Source organism: Trichophyton rubrum, assembly GCF_000151425.1.
Source record: "Trichophyton rubrum CBS 118892 genomic scaffold supercont2.6, whole genome shotgun sequence".
In the NCBI taxonomy this organism is placed as follows: Eukaryota; Fungi; Ascomycota; class Eurotiomycetes; order Onygenales; family Arthrodermataceae; genus Trichophyton; species Trichophyton rubrum.
In genome coordinates, this window is record NW_003456423.1 from 256,900 (window position 1) to 273,345 (window position 16,446).

General features: G+C 49.8%; 5 protein-coding genes across 5 annotated transcripts in view; 2 read left to right on the top strand and 3 right to left on the bottom strand.

Moving 5' to 3' along the window:
* The window catches only part of TERG_05502 (uncharacterized protein), a gene marked incomplete at its 5' end in the record, with an annotated part of 3,088 nt that extends 1,631 nt beyond the window's left edge, over positions 1-1,457 (top strand). Inside the window, 3 exons of the mRNA XM_003233579.2 lie at positions 104-525; positions 604-1,047; positions 1,120-1,457. Coding sequence (XP_003233627.2) covers positions 104-525; positions 604-1,047; positions 1,120-1,287 — 1,034 coding nt within the window. The 3' untranslated portion in view covers positions 1,288-1,457. The remainder of the gene's footprint in view (positions 1-103; positions 526-603; positions 1,048-1,119) is intronic.
* A 786-nt stretch (positions 1,458-2,243) lies between these two features.
* TERG_05503 (uncharacterized protein) lies at positions 2,244-6,028 on the bottom strand (the record flags this gene model as incomplete). Its single annotated transcript, XM_003233580.2, has 2 exons — positions 3,469-6,028; positions 2,244-3,406 (listed from the first exon to the last, which is right to left on the bottom strand). The coding sequence occupies exons 1-2, from the start codon at positions 5,954-5,956 to the stop codon at positions 2,244-2,246; spliced, it is 3,651 nt and encodes a 1,216-aa protein (XP_003233628.1). The 5' UTR covers positions 5,957-6,028.
* A 696-nt stretch (positions 6,029-6,724) lies between these two features.
* TERG_05504 (uncharacterized protein) lies at positions 6,725-7,981 on the bottom strand. Its single transcript, XM_003233581.2, has 6 exons — positions 7,817-7,981; positions 7,645-7,753; positions 7,478-7,570; positions 7,249-7,408; positions 6,923-7,175; positions 6,725-6,861 (listed from the first exon to the last, which is right to left on the bottom strand). Exons 1-6 carry the CDS (start codon positions 7,834-7,836, stop codon positions 6,819-6,821), a joined length of 678 nt encoding a protein of 225 aa, XP_003233629.1. The 5' UTR covers positions 7,837-7,981; the 3' UTR covers positions 6,725-6,818.
* A 129-nt stretch (positions 7,982-8,110) lies between these two features.
* TERG_12294 (uncharacterized protein) lies at positions 8,111-10,744 on the top strand. The gene has a single exon (XM_047751273.1). The coding sequence runs from the start codon at positions 10,083-10,085 to the stop codon at positions 10,500-10,502; it is 420 nt and encodes a 139-aa protein (XP_047606619.1). The 5' UTR covers positions 8,111-10,082; the 3' UTR covers positions 10,503-10,744.
* Positions 10,745-12,606: 1,862 nt separating this feature from the next.
* Positions 12,607-16,341, bottom strand: TERG_05507 (uncharacterized protein). The gene has a single exon (XM_003233584.2). It carries the CDS (start codon positions 15,404-15,406, stop codon positions 13,802-13,804), a length of 1,605 nt encoding a protein of 534 aa, XP_003233632.1. The 5' UTR covers positions 15,407-16,341; the 3' UTR covers positions 12,607-13,801.
* Between the last annotated feature and the right edge of the window lie 105 nt (positions 16,342-16,446).

The window sequence follows — 16,446 nt, forward strand, 5'->3', positions numbered from 1 at the left end:
CCTATATTCGCCTGCAAAGCCCCTAGAACATCCGGCACTCCCCCCCCCATCCCTCCCAAGGGCAGCCAGGCGCTGGCTCAACCTCCAACCTCCGTCTTTCCAGGTAAACGACCGTTACCAAAGCGTGAAAGCCTCGACCGGAATCTCACTTCAGACTCGCTTCCTCCTCGACCTTCAAGGGATGCCGACATGGCGGTCAATGGCAATGCAGTCAAGGAACCAGCTGCAGATAACCCCCTAGGACCTTGGGAGCCTACGATCACAAACGTCATCCCGTCAGAAGAACTGACTAAACTGATATGTGACTTTTTGTTCCAACAAGTTGTCATGCGCAAAGATATCGGAGCCGGCCCAGCTGGGGGCATGGCTGTTGGGTCGGGGGCCATTCTCGAGGTCGAAGCCAAATTGGGCAGACTGATAGACAAAAGTCGGGGTGAGAGGCTACGTCTTCCCATCCTCTCAGAAACCGTCATCAGCAAAGACGACCCCAATCTGAGGCTAGCCTTTGAAAGTTCAATGTCACAGGTAATTTCATTTCCTTCATCTTCCCACCACTTTTATATCTCAGTGTTTTGCTAATATACCTTTTCTCGCATAATCCAGGCCCAACACCGGGCGATGAACAACTTCCTCAACGAGGCGGTCAAAACATCCATATCCCAAGGGACAGCACGCATCCCGCTCGCCTATGCTCACAAACGTGAACGAGATACATTCTACGACATCTCTGCCAACGACCTCCCCCCAATCGTCCAACATCATCTACACCCACGCCACAAGCCCAGGGTGAGGGTAACCACAGACGTGCGCACAGGAGCCGTCATAGCCCGTATCGTCAAGTGCCGTATCGCCGACCTAGACGTTTACAGTCCGCGAACGTGTCTTGACTGGCGCATCAGTGTGAACCTCGAAATGAACTACGATGGAGACCTAACCAAGTTGCAGCAGACAAGCGATTGGAAACGAAGCGGTGATCGAAACAAAGACCGCATGAGCTACAGACATCTGGCATACCAGATAGACCTAACGCAGGTCGGAACAACAGACGTACTTCTTTCTCTTCCTTCCCAACTGGTTTTTTCTTTTCCACCGAATCTCTGTCTAACGATATATCTATAGAGCACCCCTGCAGACTTCGAGCATGAGCTTGAAATCGAAATATCCTCAGCGGAAATCCGACGGCAAGGTGACCTCGCTCTATCCGGAGACATGAACAACCAGTACGAAGACCTCATCAAAGGCTTTGTAGACAATATCCGAGTTCTTGCCAGGGCCGTGCCAGGCTAGTCAATCGATGAAGAATATGTACTTGCAACCCAGCATGAAGAGAACCGTTCAAATGAGAAGAAGGGGTTAAAGCGAGAAGGAGAAAACACCGATTTCTTACTCATCACTTTGTTTTACCTTTTTATTATGATGACTACCATTAATTTGATACCATGCAGCAGCATATTTATTATAGCATTCAATAGCCTTTCTTGTATTGTATTATTTTCAACCTACTCAATAACTGGATAGGGAGAAGGAGGATACCTACTAAAAGAAAACTGATTAGTTTTATTATTTTCCCATCTTTCCTCATTGCGTCCCGGTTTTTTTTTCTATTACATTGGCTGCCAGGCTGATGGGAGTAAAAAATGACTTTTTTAATTTCCTTGAGGAGTAGATCTGTATGTGTATGTATGTAGGGACACTAATTCAGACAGCCATGAGCGTGAGCTTGAGCTCCAGAGAGAAGGAAAGAGAAGGAAATAATAGTATTGACAGGGAAAATGAAATAAACCGTACATGTCTCATGGAAAATCAAAATCAAAATCCAACAATTATCTAAAAGAGAAAGCAAATACCAGAGCAAATCACACGTCCAGGGAGTTATAAAAAGCAAAAACAAGTCAAGATGGTGAAATACGCGGGCAGATCAAAACCAAATCCGCGAGAAACTCCAGAACGGCTGCAGGACATGAATAAAATAGATAAATAATAAAGATGAAGGGACATGGTCAATATATCAAGTTGTGTCGAAGTCCATACAGAGGAACATATTACTATTGTAAGTTCCCTTCATTCCGTCCATCCTGTACTCCTTGACAGGAAAGGGTAAAGGGGAATAGAAAGCCGTTAAAAGGAGGATGGTTCGTAAATAAAACAGAGAGTATATGGCGTGCTCCGCGCGTACATAAAGTATAAAGTATTCCACGGGTAGTGACATCAGTCCCTGAGAGAAAAGGCGGTTGATAAAGATATCAGGATATGCCTAGTCCCATTTTAACGGGTATAACTCCAGTATTCTGGTCCTGGGTATCGGTAGTGCTAGCCCCTCTCTCTCTCATTCGTCTTCCTTCCATAAGTCCTCTAAGACCACGCTTCTGCAAGCCTACCACGCTGCTGATATTAGCTGTCCAAACTTCTCGGCTGACCCTCATTCGGCCGCGTTGGTCATGCTGTGCTAGCTCGGCCTCAGGATATCCTAGACCACCGCTACTATTGTTGGTAGATGCAGAGTTGGGTATACTAGTGTTTTCAGCTGATTCGGCGCGGCTCCTTCCGTTACTAAAGTTGGTATTGATACGAAGGTTTGCGGGTCGTTGAGAGCTCGAGGAACGTCCTGCAGTGCCACTAGAGACAGAAGCAGTACTGCTGGCGGTGTTAGGTCTGTCTATGGATTCGGCATCCGACGAATTGAACGAGCTTATGCCGTCTGCCGCTGTGCTTGGGCGACGGTAGTCTGCTACGCTTGACTGAGAGCGGGAGTGCGAGTGGCTGTAAGAGCGGGAATGTGTGTCGTGGAGAGAGTCCATAGTTCCGTCAAATGCGAGCGCAAGGTTGGTACCACGGCCTCCGCCAGCAGCCATGGCGGCAGCGTTGAAAACAGCAGCAGCGTTGCGGCCATCAAGGACTTGGTGAAGGCGTTCCACAGTGGCTTCGAGAAGGCCATCAACCTGGTATGGTCGAGCGAGTTGAAGGAGGGAGCAGAGGATTTGAGGGGTACAGAGTGCAGAGCCTACGGGTGGGAGAGAAGAGGTGTAGAGATAGTGAACCAGAAGCTGAATGGTGAGGTAAGTATGGGGTAAGTAGAGGGTTCGAGGCCGTACGGCTGGTGGAAGGCTGTGTGCAGATGGGATATCAAGATGAGATGCTCGGGATAAGCAAGAAGAGGCTGATGAAGAAGATCCTGGTGGCCGCCCACCGGTATCCTTATGACTGTTGACGTTGTTTATGGTTCCACCCATTGATGTATTGTTGCTGTTATTTGAAATGGTATTAACCAATGTTGTGGCGGTGGAGTACTGGCTGGCGGTGCTCAGGGATGGAGTGATGGTAATTGTCGAATTTCGACTGTTCAACGCAGTGTTGGGCTGTCGTAGCGTTGCTGCATCGTTGATACTATCTCCAGCTACTGTTGTAGCTTCGCAAAGAAGTTGGACAAAGTAAGGCCCCCATCGACGTGAAAGGACGTGAAGAACTGACGGGAATACGTTCCACCACCAATTGTAAGCAGGTCCATGTCAGCTAGCTCAGTACATGCTTGTGCCATTAGACCCAACTTCTCTGCCGCTGCCGATAAAGGTCGCCCGCCGGAACACTGTATTGAGAATTTTGGCTGTAAGGCTGGGCGCAGAGGAGGCGCACTCACGGACATATATCCTGATGTGGGCGCAGCTCTCCTGGGGTTTTCGTAGAGACCAAAGGCTTCCAGCTCGACCATGCATATATGCGAGAAGTTGATGCGGCGATGATTATAATCTTCTACAAGATTTCTCTTGCGGTGTCCCAGGATAACGAAAGTGCTTCTTCTGTTCCAGATAATACCACGGTTCCAGCTACCACTAGAGAAGATGGAGCCACCAGCATCGATTCGGCCCCATGTCATGGTCTTTAGGTCAAGCGCCCATAGAGCATATTCCTGTTTGGAAACAGTGAGATAGGTGCCGCTGACGACGAAATGGCCATTAATAACGCCGCCGTTAGGAAAACGTAGCCCCGGTGGAGAAACAGAGGTATCCATAGCCTTCTCAACGAGTTTCCCATCAGGAAGGCGAGCTTGAAGTTCCAATTTCACATCGAGGAAGTTATAATTTGAATAGATCAGCATTGACGAGCCAGGCATCCCTGCTGCGTCATGGCTGTTACTAACGTTTGCAATATCTTTATCAGTCCTTTCAGCGCCCAGGTCATTGACTGACATCCCCGCTAGCGGGACGACGACGGAACGGTATGCACCGCAACTGCGGCCCAGCGGGCTGGTGGCAGTCCATTTCAAGCTCCGAAGGTTGAACACACTTATTTGCTCGATGTAGTGATTTGAGCTATCCTGGCCGCCGACGACGACCATCTCAGCGCCTCCATAGCCATCTATCTCTACACCGATGGAGCCTTGGTGGGGGTTTGAAGCGGACGTTGACGGGTTGTTGTGTATAGCTGTCATAGGAGCATTGGCGGAAACGAAGGGCGCCGAAGACGGAAGGATAGTTGCGCAATGGGCGTATCGTCCCTGTGGAGTGTTTGCAGTATTGATATGGGTCCATGTCCTGGTTACGACGTCGTAAATGTGCACGTCTGACATGACGACAACTTCAGGCTGAGCTTCCTGCCCTGCTGAATGGGACGAACTAACGTTGGTAGGAGGGTGTCCGGCGACGGCTGATCGTGGGGACATGCCGCCGTAGCAGACGAGCTTAGTGTCGCCCAGCGGGCACATGCTATGAAAGTATCGTGGAGGAGGCACATCACCAGTGGGGTGGATTTTTGTCCAGTGCCGTTTGATCAGGTCTAGCTCGTAGAGGTCAGAGGTAAGCTCTGGTCGAGCTCTAGATAGTAGCCGGCCGCCAAAGACATAGAGTTTGTCGCCTAAGATCGTAGTTGTGGCGCCGACGAGGGCGTGCGGCTCTCGACCGGTGGTGCGGTGGACATTGCACACCAGACCCGAGAGATTTGTTGGGCCTGCAGTCGCACTCGTCCCATTTTGCGTCTGTTGCTGTTGCTGTGGTTGAGACTGTGATTGCGACTGAGAATGCGAGTGCATGGGCAAGCTACTACCGGTGATAGTGGTTTGGTTCCCGGCAGAGTCTCCTCCCCTGGAGGAGGAAGGGCGTCTGATGGAAGCCATGGAGGAAAAGTTAGGCGGTTCGCTTTCACTCAGTCGGGAGAGAATGGACGTTGGAGGATGTGCGAGGTTCGACAGTGCAGGCAATAGTGGCGAGGCGAGTAAATGTTCCTGCGAGCGTCCATAAGGTGAAGCAGGAGTAGGTGGTGGAGTTTGCTCAGTCGTGGGCGAGAGCGGCGGTGAGAGAGGTAGCGGGATACTGGTTGCCAAAGCAGAAGCAGGTGTAGAAGCAGACAAGGGAGTGGAAACAGGAACTGTCTGCTGTCGCGAAAGTGAGGATCCTCGGGGTCGTGGAAAGGGGAGGGGAGGCGTGGGCAGTGGGAGGCTGGCGTATCTGTCGTCTAGTAGTATCGAATGTAAAACCTCGGGCGAAGAGTCTGCGCGAAACCAAGACTGCGACGCAGGGAGAGTGGAAGAGCGAAGTCTAGCCTCTCCGGTTGTGCTCCTGGCAAGTCCTGGAGTTTCGCCGGTAGCGGGAGTCGTAAGGCTAACAGTCTCGTCGACGGAGAGAACGAACTCGTTTCTAGACTTGCTCTTGCTTCTGCTCCTGCTCCTAACGAGATCCGAACCTGATCGAAGGTACCTCTTCACAGAAGCGAAACGGCTCGAGCGCGAATTTGAGAGCGAGTGCGAGTGTGAGTGCGAGTAGGGTGATACATTTGGGGATGCAGGTGCAGGTGCGCCAGGCGTTGTACTCGTATTTGCATTGAACAAGGACAGCCTTGGGCCTGCTCCTGATCCTGATCCTGAAGCAGAGCTGGAGCGAGAGCCCAACGGCGAGGAGGACTGCTCGTAACCTGCCATGATGTCAGTGAACATGTCCAACCGGACGCCATGGTTCAAGAGAGACATGGCTGTATCTCTTATATATATACAGCTATCCCCTCCGCGCCCTTATGTATGCTCCATATATACGGCCCCCTTGCATAGATAGATAGACAGACAAGAGGAATATAAGGGAGGGGAAAGGCCAGAGATAGCCATTATAAGAGAGCGTTGGAGCGTTATATTCGAGCATAACACTTTTTTTTTTTTTCGTACAGGTAACAATCACCAACGTACGTACCTCAAGCAACCTGGACAATATTACCCTGACCCGGCCAGCGGTCTCGCCGGTACCATACCAGTCGAATTCCCACAGCGTCAGGTGTGCCTGGCAGACATAACCATGTACGTTAGTTTGCGGCGCGCTGAGAGAAGATGGAGAACAGAGAGGGAGGCGGGAGAAAAAGGAAGAAGACAAAGGATGCAGGCCTGGACGAACCAAGTGGGCGAGCCGAGCGGTCGACCAGGAACCCCAGGGCTATCTGAAACGCCGGGTGGGCCAGGAGTCGCTGGCAAGCTGTTGCTCTCGACGATGATCCGAATAACGCCCGCTAGATGACGACGTTGGCGAGCGATGCGCTGCGAAGACGCGGGTGCTGGAGTTGTTCGTTGTTTGTCGTTGCGGTCGACGTTGAATTTGAATTTGAAGTTGCGGCGACGTTGAAATTGACGTTGAAGGTGGGATGCTTGGCGCCTCGAGTTACCGCATTGGGGCATATTAGATATTAGGGGCGTGGGCGTGTGCCCCTGAGCAGCCGACAAGCGAGCGCCGACGAGGAGACAGACGAGATAGACGCGGAAATAGAGAAGACAAAGAGAAAAAAGAGAGAGAGAGAGAGAGAGTAGATGGCTAGCGAAGAGGAGTTTATTATTACTATTTTACATCCAATTACATACGCGAGTCTTCCTTGAGGGTAACGTATCGGAGGTATCTGCAGCAGTTAGTTAGCATATCTTAGTCCAGAGAGGCGCGCGGCAGAAGAGAACACTCACGGCTTGACTTCTCTGACCTGGCCAAACTTCTTGGAGGCATCCTGAGTGCTGACGAACGGAGGGACGATGACGTCGTCGCCCTTCTGCCAGTTGATGGCGGTGTTGACGGTGTTCCGGTCAGTGGTCTGCAGGGCGTCGACGCAGCGCAGGACCTCGGCAGTGTTGCGGCCGGTCGTGGCTGGGTAGCTCATGATCAGACGGATCTTCTTCTTTGGGTCGATGATGAAGACAGAGCGGATGGTCATGGCCATTCCTATATAAATTGAATAACTAGTTAGCATATGTTCCACTCTTGCAGTAGAGACAGAGATGTATCAAAGACTGACCCTTCTCGTCGACGTTGGTGGTGTCCTGGTAGTCGATCATGTCGTAGAGGTAGGAGACCTTGCGGTCCGCATCTGCAATGATGGGGAACTGGAGGCTGCAGCCGTTGACCTCGTCGATGTCCTTGATCCAGTCATGGTGCGATCCGATGCCGTTGGCAGACTAGTTGCGTCTGTTAGATCCCCCTGTGCATGAAAAACGAGCAGTTCAGGGGGAACCGTTACTACGCACCAGGCCAATGAGCTTGACACCACGCTTGGTGAACTCGGGCTCTAGTTTGGCAAAGGCACCCAGCTCCGTGGTGCAAGTAGGAGTGAAGTCATCCTGCCCAGTCCCAGCAGTCAGCAATTAACTAACTAGTTAACCAGCTTTCCAGGCCACCGCGAGCATCAACGCACCGGGTGAGAGAAGAGGATGACATAGTTGTCACCGATGAACTCGTGGAAGTTGATCTCGCCCTTGGTGGTGATGGCCGTGAAGTCGGGGGCGGTAGATCCCAGACGGAGGCTGCAGGATGGCTGGCTGTTAGTACAATCGATAAGATGCGGGGTGGCGGGAGGGCGGGCTTACGGAGCGCTGCGTTCAGCCATTATGTGCTACAGATGGAGATTGAAGAAGACGATGGCGCTGACGATGGAGTCGAAGATGATGATGAGCAGCAGCAGCAGAAGAAAAAGAAGACGATGAGAGGCAGGAGATGCAGATTGAAGCCGGCGAGATCCATATAAAAAGCACGCCGGGCGGCCCCTCGGATGAGGTAAGCAGGGACGGCCTCCCCCTCCTCGCTCGCTTCATCACGCCATCTTGGGCGCAAATACGAAAGCAGCGCAGACGCTGATTGATGATAAATACAGAAGGGCAGAGAAGCTGGCAGAGACGGCCGGATGGCGAGCGAGGGGAGGGATCAGGCTGTGATATCGCTTGATAGTGACCGTTAGTTGTCCTGCCACTACTCCTGGTGGTGGGAGAGGCATAGCTATAACTTGCTATAACTTGACTCTACATGTATACGCACGCTCAATGACACTCTACACCTGCATCACATCCGTAAATATGCCATCTCATGCATAAACGAGGTGTCTTTGCCTGCATCGTCGCTTTTCATCTCGAAAAATGCAATGATTAGCTCAGCATCTCGAAAAGGACATATATGTTCAGGCTGTCCTTCCTTCCACCCCCTAGCTGCCCCTCCCCTTGCTCCCAAATTCGCTGATCAACTAGTTAGGTTACTCCGTATTTATGGCACGCCGTACGGAGCGGTCACCCTCTGCCTTCTTTGCTTGCCCCAAGGCATGGTCATTGTATAGTATTAGTGCTCCGAGATGATTCCGATATTCAGCTCCAGCATGTCGACTCGAAATCCCTGCAAGCCACATCCGTCATCCCGTCCTGTCTATGAGGCAAGAGAGACGATAACATATGTGGATAATAAGGACCCCCAGGCTCTGTTGATCATTGATGATCCTCAGCATGCTTCATATACAACTCCACATTTGATAGCTGCCATTTCCAGTTTACTGCTAAGCAGCGAAGTACATAAGTATCTGTCGAAAGAATTCCAGGATGTTATGTATACACCCCCTATAGCAGGGACTTGATATCAGTCCCTATACGATATATTAGATATATCAGCTAGCCCATATCTCCTAGATCTTAAGATCTTCTAGGACACGTAGATCAATATTCTAGGTAGACTTGATTTCAGGAGTAGGTACCAACTTATATAACATGATGATCTTATAGCTATCAAATGGGAAGTATCAGAGTTGCAAATACGTATAAGAGAATGGAGTAACTGGCCCGGAGGGTTATATAATGGTAACTATCAAGCAGTGCAACTCCCCATTATTATTACTAGACTGATTGTCTACCCTCATGTTAGAAATCATGGTTTCTCCGTGATGGAGCTGTAATGAGACCCTGCTCGGGATCCAAGACTACCCCTGAATCATTTAGCAGCTGCTGGAGAGATTCCTCCAGGGAGTCAGTGGGGCCGCCGTTCACTCTTATTCTAATGTTTAAATCCTTCTAAGGGTAAGGAAGAGATAGTAAGTTTTATTTCGAACCTGGATGTATTCACAGTGTATACTTTTGTAAGGGCTAATGTAACTCTAGTCTAGGACTCTCTGTGCATCGTCTCAATGGGTGACATGATTCATGGATTTCATAAGAATAGAAATATAAAAGTAAGCTTCCCTTTCACTTTGGGGGAGAGACTTCGCATTGGTCCCAGTTGCCGTTGGACCTTGCGTAGGTCAATCCATTGATAAAGTCATCCAGCTTGCATCGTCCAAGGAAGTCGGTGTGACAACCTTGAAGGGGGATGACACGATCGTTGAGCAAGACACGGACGTACTCTTGCTTAGCTGATGGAGAGTGGTCACACACCATCTTCTCAAAATAAGCTCTGGCACCGAATGGAATGGTCCAGGAGGCAGAGTAGCCGGAAGCATCGGCAGGGTCGGTGATTTCGGTTGGGGAAAGAGGCTTGGTGGCGTTGAAAAGGCCCATGGCGGTGAAGATGACTGTCATGCTGTTGTCGTGGCTAAAATCAGCGTAGAGTGGCAGACCGAGTGGGAAGGTCTTGGGGTTGTCGTCTAGTTCGTGATCAACGGTTGTGTTGTCTCGGACAGGCGAATTGGTTAGTCGGGCAATGAGTTCGTTGACATAGCCGATTCCGGGAGCAGGGCCAAAGGAGTTCCCAGGTCCGTGGCCGTAAAACTTGCCCAGTGTCTCAAGGTAGTCATAGTGACGGAACTCTTCGTGTGAGAAGAGATGGCAGAATGGAGAGAGCTTGCTTGCATCCGGAGTGCGGGCTACAGTGTCAAAGGGGCACATGGCCATCAGACTCTTGATGTCTCCAATCTTGATGTTGGCTCCTGGTAGCTTCTTGTTGACTCTGTCCACAATAGGCTGGGTAAATGTGCTGCGGAACTGGTCGGTAACCTTGTCCGCCGTCTTGTCGTTATCAAATGCATCACAGCCTTGGGGAGCAATTGGGTTCTTCCGGCGATCCTCTTCGCTAATGATGAGATCGAGCTTGGTGGCCCCGCCTTTCTCACTTCCTTTAGCCTTATTGAAGCCCTCCACAAACTTGTGGGCTGAAGCAACCACCCGCTCAGAGCCTGCGGATCGGACAAAGACCTTGGAGTCCTTAGTCAAGCCCTGGTACCGTTGGAGGAACTTGATGCCAGAGTCATACAGCTGGCTCTCGCCAAAGGGAGTCAGGTCATCAGCTCCAAGGGTATACTTGTAGTCTTTTAGGAAAGCAAACTCGTCCTTGAACTCGGTGGCATCTTCCTGGATACGCTTAATCAGAGCAGAGTAGGTGGCGCTCTTGTCTGCTGTAGGGAACCGGGCGCCATGGCGCTGAAGAGATTGCGCGAAGGTGATCTTGCAGCCCGGAGGAATAGCTGACGAGATGACAGAGCGTCCTTCCAGAGAGAAGTAAGGGGAATACTGGCCCCAAAACTGAGAGTACTGCGGGAAACAGCCATATCCGCGGCTGGGAGTGCTACAGAACGAGGCCGCACCAATATTAATCTCAGCTGGTGTAGCAACGGCACTACTACCGAGTCAGCATATAGCCAGCTAATCAACACTTGGGGAGCCGTAGCTGAATATCAGAACCTACACCTGGATGCCCGAAATTGCCAGCGCAGCAAACAAGACAGAGGCCATGGACGACATCTTGCGACTGGATCTTAATACTCAGCTCGACTATTCACTGACCCTCCACAGCAAATGTGATGAGACGATCTCGGGCCTATTTATGTCTGCGCTGGGTATGCAACAAGGCCAGGATCAAGTACTAAGAAGCCGCCGAACAATGTCTCGCCCCCTCCTTTGTCTGCCTTCCATCACGAAGAAGAAGCAGAGGAGAAGAAGAGACAAGCATCTCTTTGGGCCGGACAGGATCGTCGTCGTTGTTTCTTTTGCTGTCGTACTCGTTTGACCCGCCGTGGAGGAGCCCACGCGCACAGGATCACAGTCTGATTGGCCAGTCGACTCATCCACCAATCGGAGGGCGACTGCGAGGAGCGCGGCGAAGCAGAATCACGGGGAGAGACCCTTGAAGCGGCAGCTGGAGAAGAGGCAGAAGATGCAGAGACGTAGCAAAGCACGGGAGTGTAAGGCAGACTGTCCCGGGTTTGTTGTCGAAGTTGGCGGGGAAGTGGACGAAAGCCAACGTTTGTAAGACGCCGAAAAGGGAAGAAAAAGAAAAAGTAGACGCCAGCTTACATAATACGCGTTTAGGGCGGTTGAAGATGCTCGGGCCGAAAATTTATCCGAGTAGGCGCAGCTTAGCTAAGTGACCCACAACCTTATTTTTCACGTGATATCGTATTATGTAATATGTTAACCCCTTTTTCTCCTTTTGCTCGAGCGAGAGAGTCGAGATAAAGGGGGGATAGATAGAGAAAGCAGTGAGCTCCCGAAATATTTTCAGATAGCAGCAGTACTAGACGTTAAGAAAAATCTAGTAACGATGAATATGTGGCATGACTAAGAAGAGCGAACTAGATGGAAGCCTGATTTATGCAGCTGCAGCTATCCCAGGTCCATGGAACTCGGTGCAAATAGCTTGGAGTCTCGAGCTTTCTCTGCCCCGTCCCGTCGCTGCATCCTCGTCTTGGCCCTGCAGCTTGCAGCTTCGGAAGACCGGTTCTGACGCGGCCTGCTGTGTGATGTGATATATAGGGCGTCTGACCATTCCCCTTTTCTGTCCTAGCTGTATTCTTACCCACTTCAAGCACATCAGATGTGGTTTGCTGGACCCAGCCCTTTGGGGGAACCAAGTCATGTCAATAGCCGATGGCAACAAAGAGAAACCTATCGAGAAGGTAACCTTAGACAAAGAAGCTCTCCTTTCTGTTCCCTCCTCCCCCCCACCTTCGGCTACGGAGGTGGATTAGCTTTCGCTGAACTGCAGAGATAGTTAATTGACACACCTCCTTTCGGCAAAACTTACGGTGAAAAGCCTTTTGCCCCTTTTCCAACCCCCGCCAGTTCGGCCAGGGCTACCCAGTAACCAAACCCATGGTTCGAGAATGGTCCCCATGAGAACGAGAGACAAATGAAATTAAGATGAAAGAGAAAGAGCTAGCAAATGAAAAGGAGATGGTTTAGGTGTAGGAACAACATTAGTTAAATAGCCCAATTTCGTAAGGAAATGATACCAATTATTATAATAAAAAATGACAACAAAAGATGCATCAACCAACAGCAAGAGATACACATGCAACAGATGACTCCTGACGGTTTTAGATGACTATTGGTTACATATGAAACAGTATATAGAAGCGAGAAATGAAATAATAAAAACGAACACCACCGCCCCTTCCTTCCCCCCCTGGACCAAGGCCATTCCGCCCCCCACGCTAGTTATCAGTTATGGAACGGAAAATAACACTGTTAAAGTAGGAAATAAACATGCCAAATCTGCCGCGTGTTTTCTTTCCTTTCCCTGTCTCTCTCGTATGTCACTTCTTGCTCTTTCTCACTGGTTTCTTTTGCAGATCGTTTCACTGTCTTCATGCCCCGCGTGAACATAAAAATCAATCGTGCGTGATTGATGGCTGCTGATATCGACCTTTCGTTTTTTTTTACTCGCAGATGTGGGTTGGTGATTATCACCGAACACACCGGAGAGATAGGGCAAGGAATAAAAACAGACTGGGGTGGCAGGAAAGGAAAATCTAAAGTAACTCACCCCGAATAAATAGATAGACAGATGATTGTAGAATGAGAGGACTGCAAATGAAGAGAAAAACCAGAGTACAAAAAAAAGTAAATAAAAAAAAAAATGAAGCATTGTGCCACCCTGGGTATCAATACAAAGAGGGTTGAAAGATGGAAGAGGTAACAAACAAGAAGATATCAACTCAGCCTAGTGAGATGAATAAATAGGAATAATAGTCAGAGTAGAAAACTTCGCAGATTGGCTGCACTCCATCCCGATCAAAAAAGGCATCAATGTCATTTTGATAGAGCATAGGGGTCATTACCATACCTTGTCTTTCGATAAGGTAACCAGAGAGAAATAAAAAGCGGAAAAGGAAAAACGAAAGACATCAAAAACAGAAAGTAGTGTACGCCGAAACCCTTATTAGGGCAGGGCTTCCGGAAGTATAGGAACAATAGAAAAAGATGCAAAGACAGGCCAATGAACAAAAGCGAGTATATAGAATAAGAAAACAGTTTGACGCCTTCCAGCAGAGGTTGCCCTCTTCCTACCATAGTAATATTGTAAGTATGCTGTTCCCAGGGCAATTTGTAGCCACACTTCCTACCCAAGCATGTTTATTAAAGATGACCGAAGCTGAAAAAAAAAAAAAAAATGGACAGAGTTGGAGAATAATAGGAGCTATAAAAGGGGGGATGATTTTAGGGAAAGGAGGATTAGGTGCTCTCAGGGAATAATTAGTTGATATTGAGATTAGATCAAAAGTATATGAGATCTGCATATACAGGTATAAGGTATCGGTTAGAGATCCAGCTCCAAGTCGATAAAGTGGAATATTGGCCCTAGGCTTGTGACCCTCTTATTCACCATCACTGTTCATGTTGGTGTTGTTGCTGAGGGTGTGGAAATGGTGAACCTTTCTGTTGTTGTTGGCTCTCATGTGGATTGGTTTGAGCTGCTGGTGATGTGGTAGACGTTATGTCTCCAGGTTGGGAAGTGGTATTCACAGAAGGCGCACGCCAGGTCGAAGGGTATGACAATGGATAGGATGGAGCAGGCGGTGTTTGAGTAGAAGGGGATATTGTTGAAGTAGGGACGAAAGGACTAGGAGTCTGAGATCCTGGGTATGGTAGATGGATTGGCCCGGCCCCAATTCTCTGCCTAACGTTACGCCCCCCTGAGCCTCTCCCTCTGTCGTCTGGGTCCACCGAAGTGCGCTCCCCTTCATCATCTGAGGCAAGGGAAGTGGCCCGAGATTTAAAAGTCCGAGGCGACGGTGGCCGTTGGGGTATTTGGGCACCAGGGGTCCTTGAATACACATCCCGGAAAAAGTTTCGCTCTCTAAGATAGAAATCTCTTTCCTCGGTAAGACTCCTGATCTCCTCTTCTTGTCTTCTAATGGTCTGCATTTGTTCTTCCTCCACGGCCTTCTTCCTTTGTCTAAACCTTTTGGAAGCACTGCTATTCTTTTCACGTTTTATCTTGGCTTTTATTGATCCGGAATCTGTGTCAAGAACGAGGGGTATGGACCAAGGAGGCACGTTTGCAGGATCCCCCGTACGGTCTCCGAAAAGTGACTGTGCTATGGCGCTCCTGGATGACCCAGACATAGCTGGATTTGATATGGGAGCAGGATGCTGATGTTGTGGCTGAATGTGAGCCGGCGGAACTGGAGCGGGTGATGCCTGGCTGAATGAGGTATATGATGATTGAGGGGTGCGTGGACTTGTCTCTTGAGACTGGGGGTTAGTCGGAGGTCGCTGGTCATAGAAAATATTCGCAGCGTGAGTTGTACGGCGAGGCTGGGTTAATCTACTGGGAACCGTGGAGGAAGCAGATTCAACATTCAACCTGGGAACGCCCCCTGCAAATCTCGGAGGCGGGGGGGACTGTAGAAATGGCGATTGTATTGCATTGATGGTACCTGGGACAGGAGGATATCGCCCGCTTCCTAAGCTTGCAGCGCGAACAGCGGGTGACTTTGGGGTTAACATCCTCCGTTCGACCCTTGGCGACATATTAAAGGTTTCATAATGATAGTGCCGTGTAGGCTGTGCTGGAGGTTGGACTGGAGATGGCGTCCCATGGATATGCGCAGAGGGAGATGTAGCTGTGGATGTCGGAGATCCTAGTGGCTCCCGGCTACCTTGACGTGAGATTGGTTCCGTCGGAGAATGAGTCGATGGATTAAGGATGGCCTGCATCCCTAAAGATCGAGACCGTTGCTGAGATGCTACATTCTGGCTGGAAGGTGTCGGTCTTCTAGTATGCACAAGCTCTGGAGGTGTCTCATCGCCTCTCATCGACCCCGACCGATTAGGAGGGAGCCCTTGAGCGCCATGCTGCACTTGTGGATCTACCGTCTCAACTTCATCTTGCGTAGGAGCTGAACGGCTGGTGGATGTCAGAAGTTGGCTGACAGGCTGGGAAGTCTCGTCGGAAGGAGAATTTGAAGCATAGGGCCGCTGCGACATAAGATTTTGTTCTCCTCCGAAGGGAAGTTGACCTTGGAAGTGGCATGGACGGTCCTTCCCTCTCTCCAAAGGACTACGGCCCTCGTGTAGCTGAAATTGAGAGAGGGAGGAGGGAGGACTAGGTAGGAAGTCGCCTGGACAATGATCACGGTTTTCAGGATGGGGAGACAGTCTTGAAGATGTCGACCCTGAGTAGCCGAGGTGAGAAAGGCTTTGGGAAGTGAGGAGAGCCACGGTGAATAGAGGGTAAAGAGGTCCCCTAGACCTAGATATAGCCAAGTTTCACAGAGGGAGATTCAGCGTTTTCTTCAAGTAGTCGGCCTTCTTCGTTGTCGTAGTCAAGCACCTGATACAGACGGCATAGACAGCTATCGAGCTCGGTGTCGTCCCACGTCGAGAGGAGGAACAGGTGGAAATTGGTGGGATAGTCGACAAAGGAATAGCCTGTTGGCAAACGTCGACTGTATAGTGAGTGATTGGGTATTGGTCTCTTCTTTCAGGAGTACGGAGTAGAGAATATTCAACAGATGCAGGTCATGGAAAAGTAAAGAGGGCGAAGCATTCAAATGAAAAAGAGAATGAGACAAGCACCAGAACTGAGGATACGAGAGGGCAGCCCTTCCATAAGGAACTTGGGACGATTGGCCATTTGCTTTTTCCTCATTATGATGAATAAGAAAATGGTCCTCCCAGATAGAAATGAAAAAGCTCCGCTATGATCTAGCGAGTTAAAGGCAGCTTTCATGGGACCGGGCGTACCGGAACTATCCCATTACATGGAGGGATGGGTACCCAAGATTCGTGCATAGAATAACAAATTAATCGTTATCGTCAACCAAAGAAAAAAATTAAAAATAAAACGGCGTGCAAATGAAAAATAAGGGAATGTAAACAAAAACTAAAATAAAAGAAACCTACCAAACAAGTCACAGGCACTGTCGCTCCGCCAGCTTGGTAAAGGGATGAGAATGGTGGCCCGCCAGTGGAGCTCAAGGCAAGCCTCTGCGCGGCGACTATTGGTCCGTTCAACCCTTGACGTG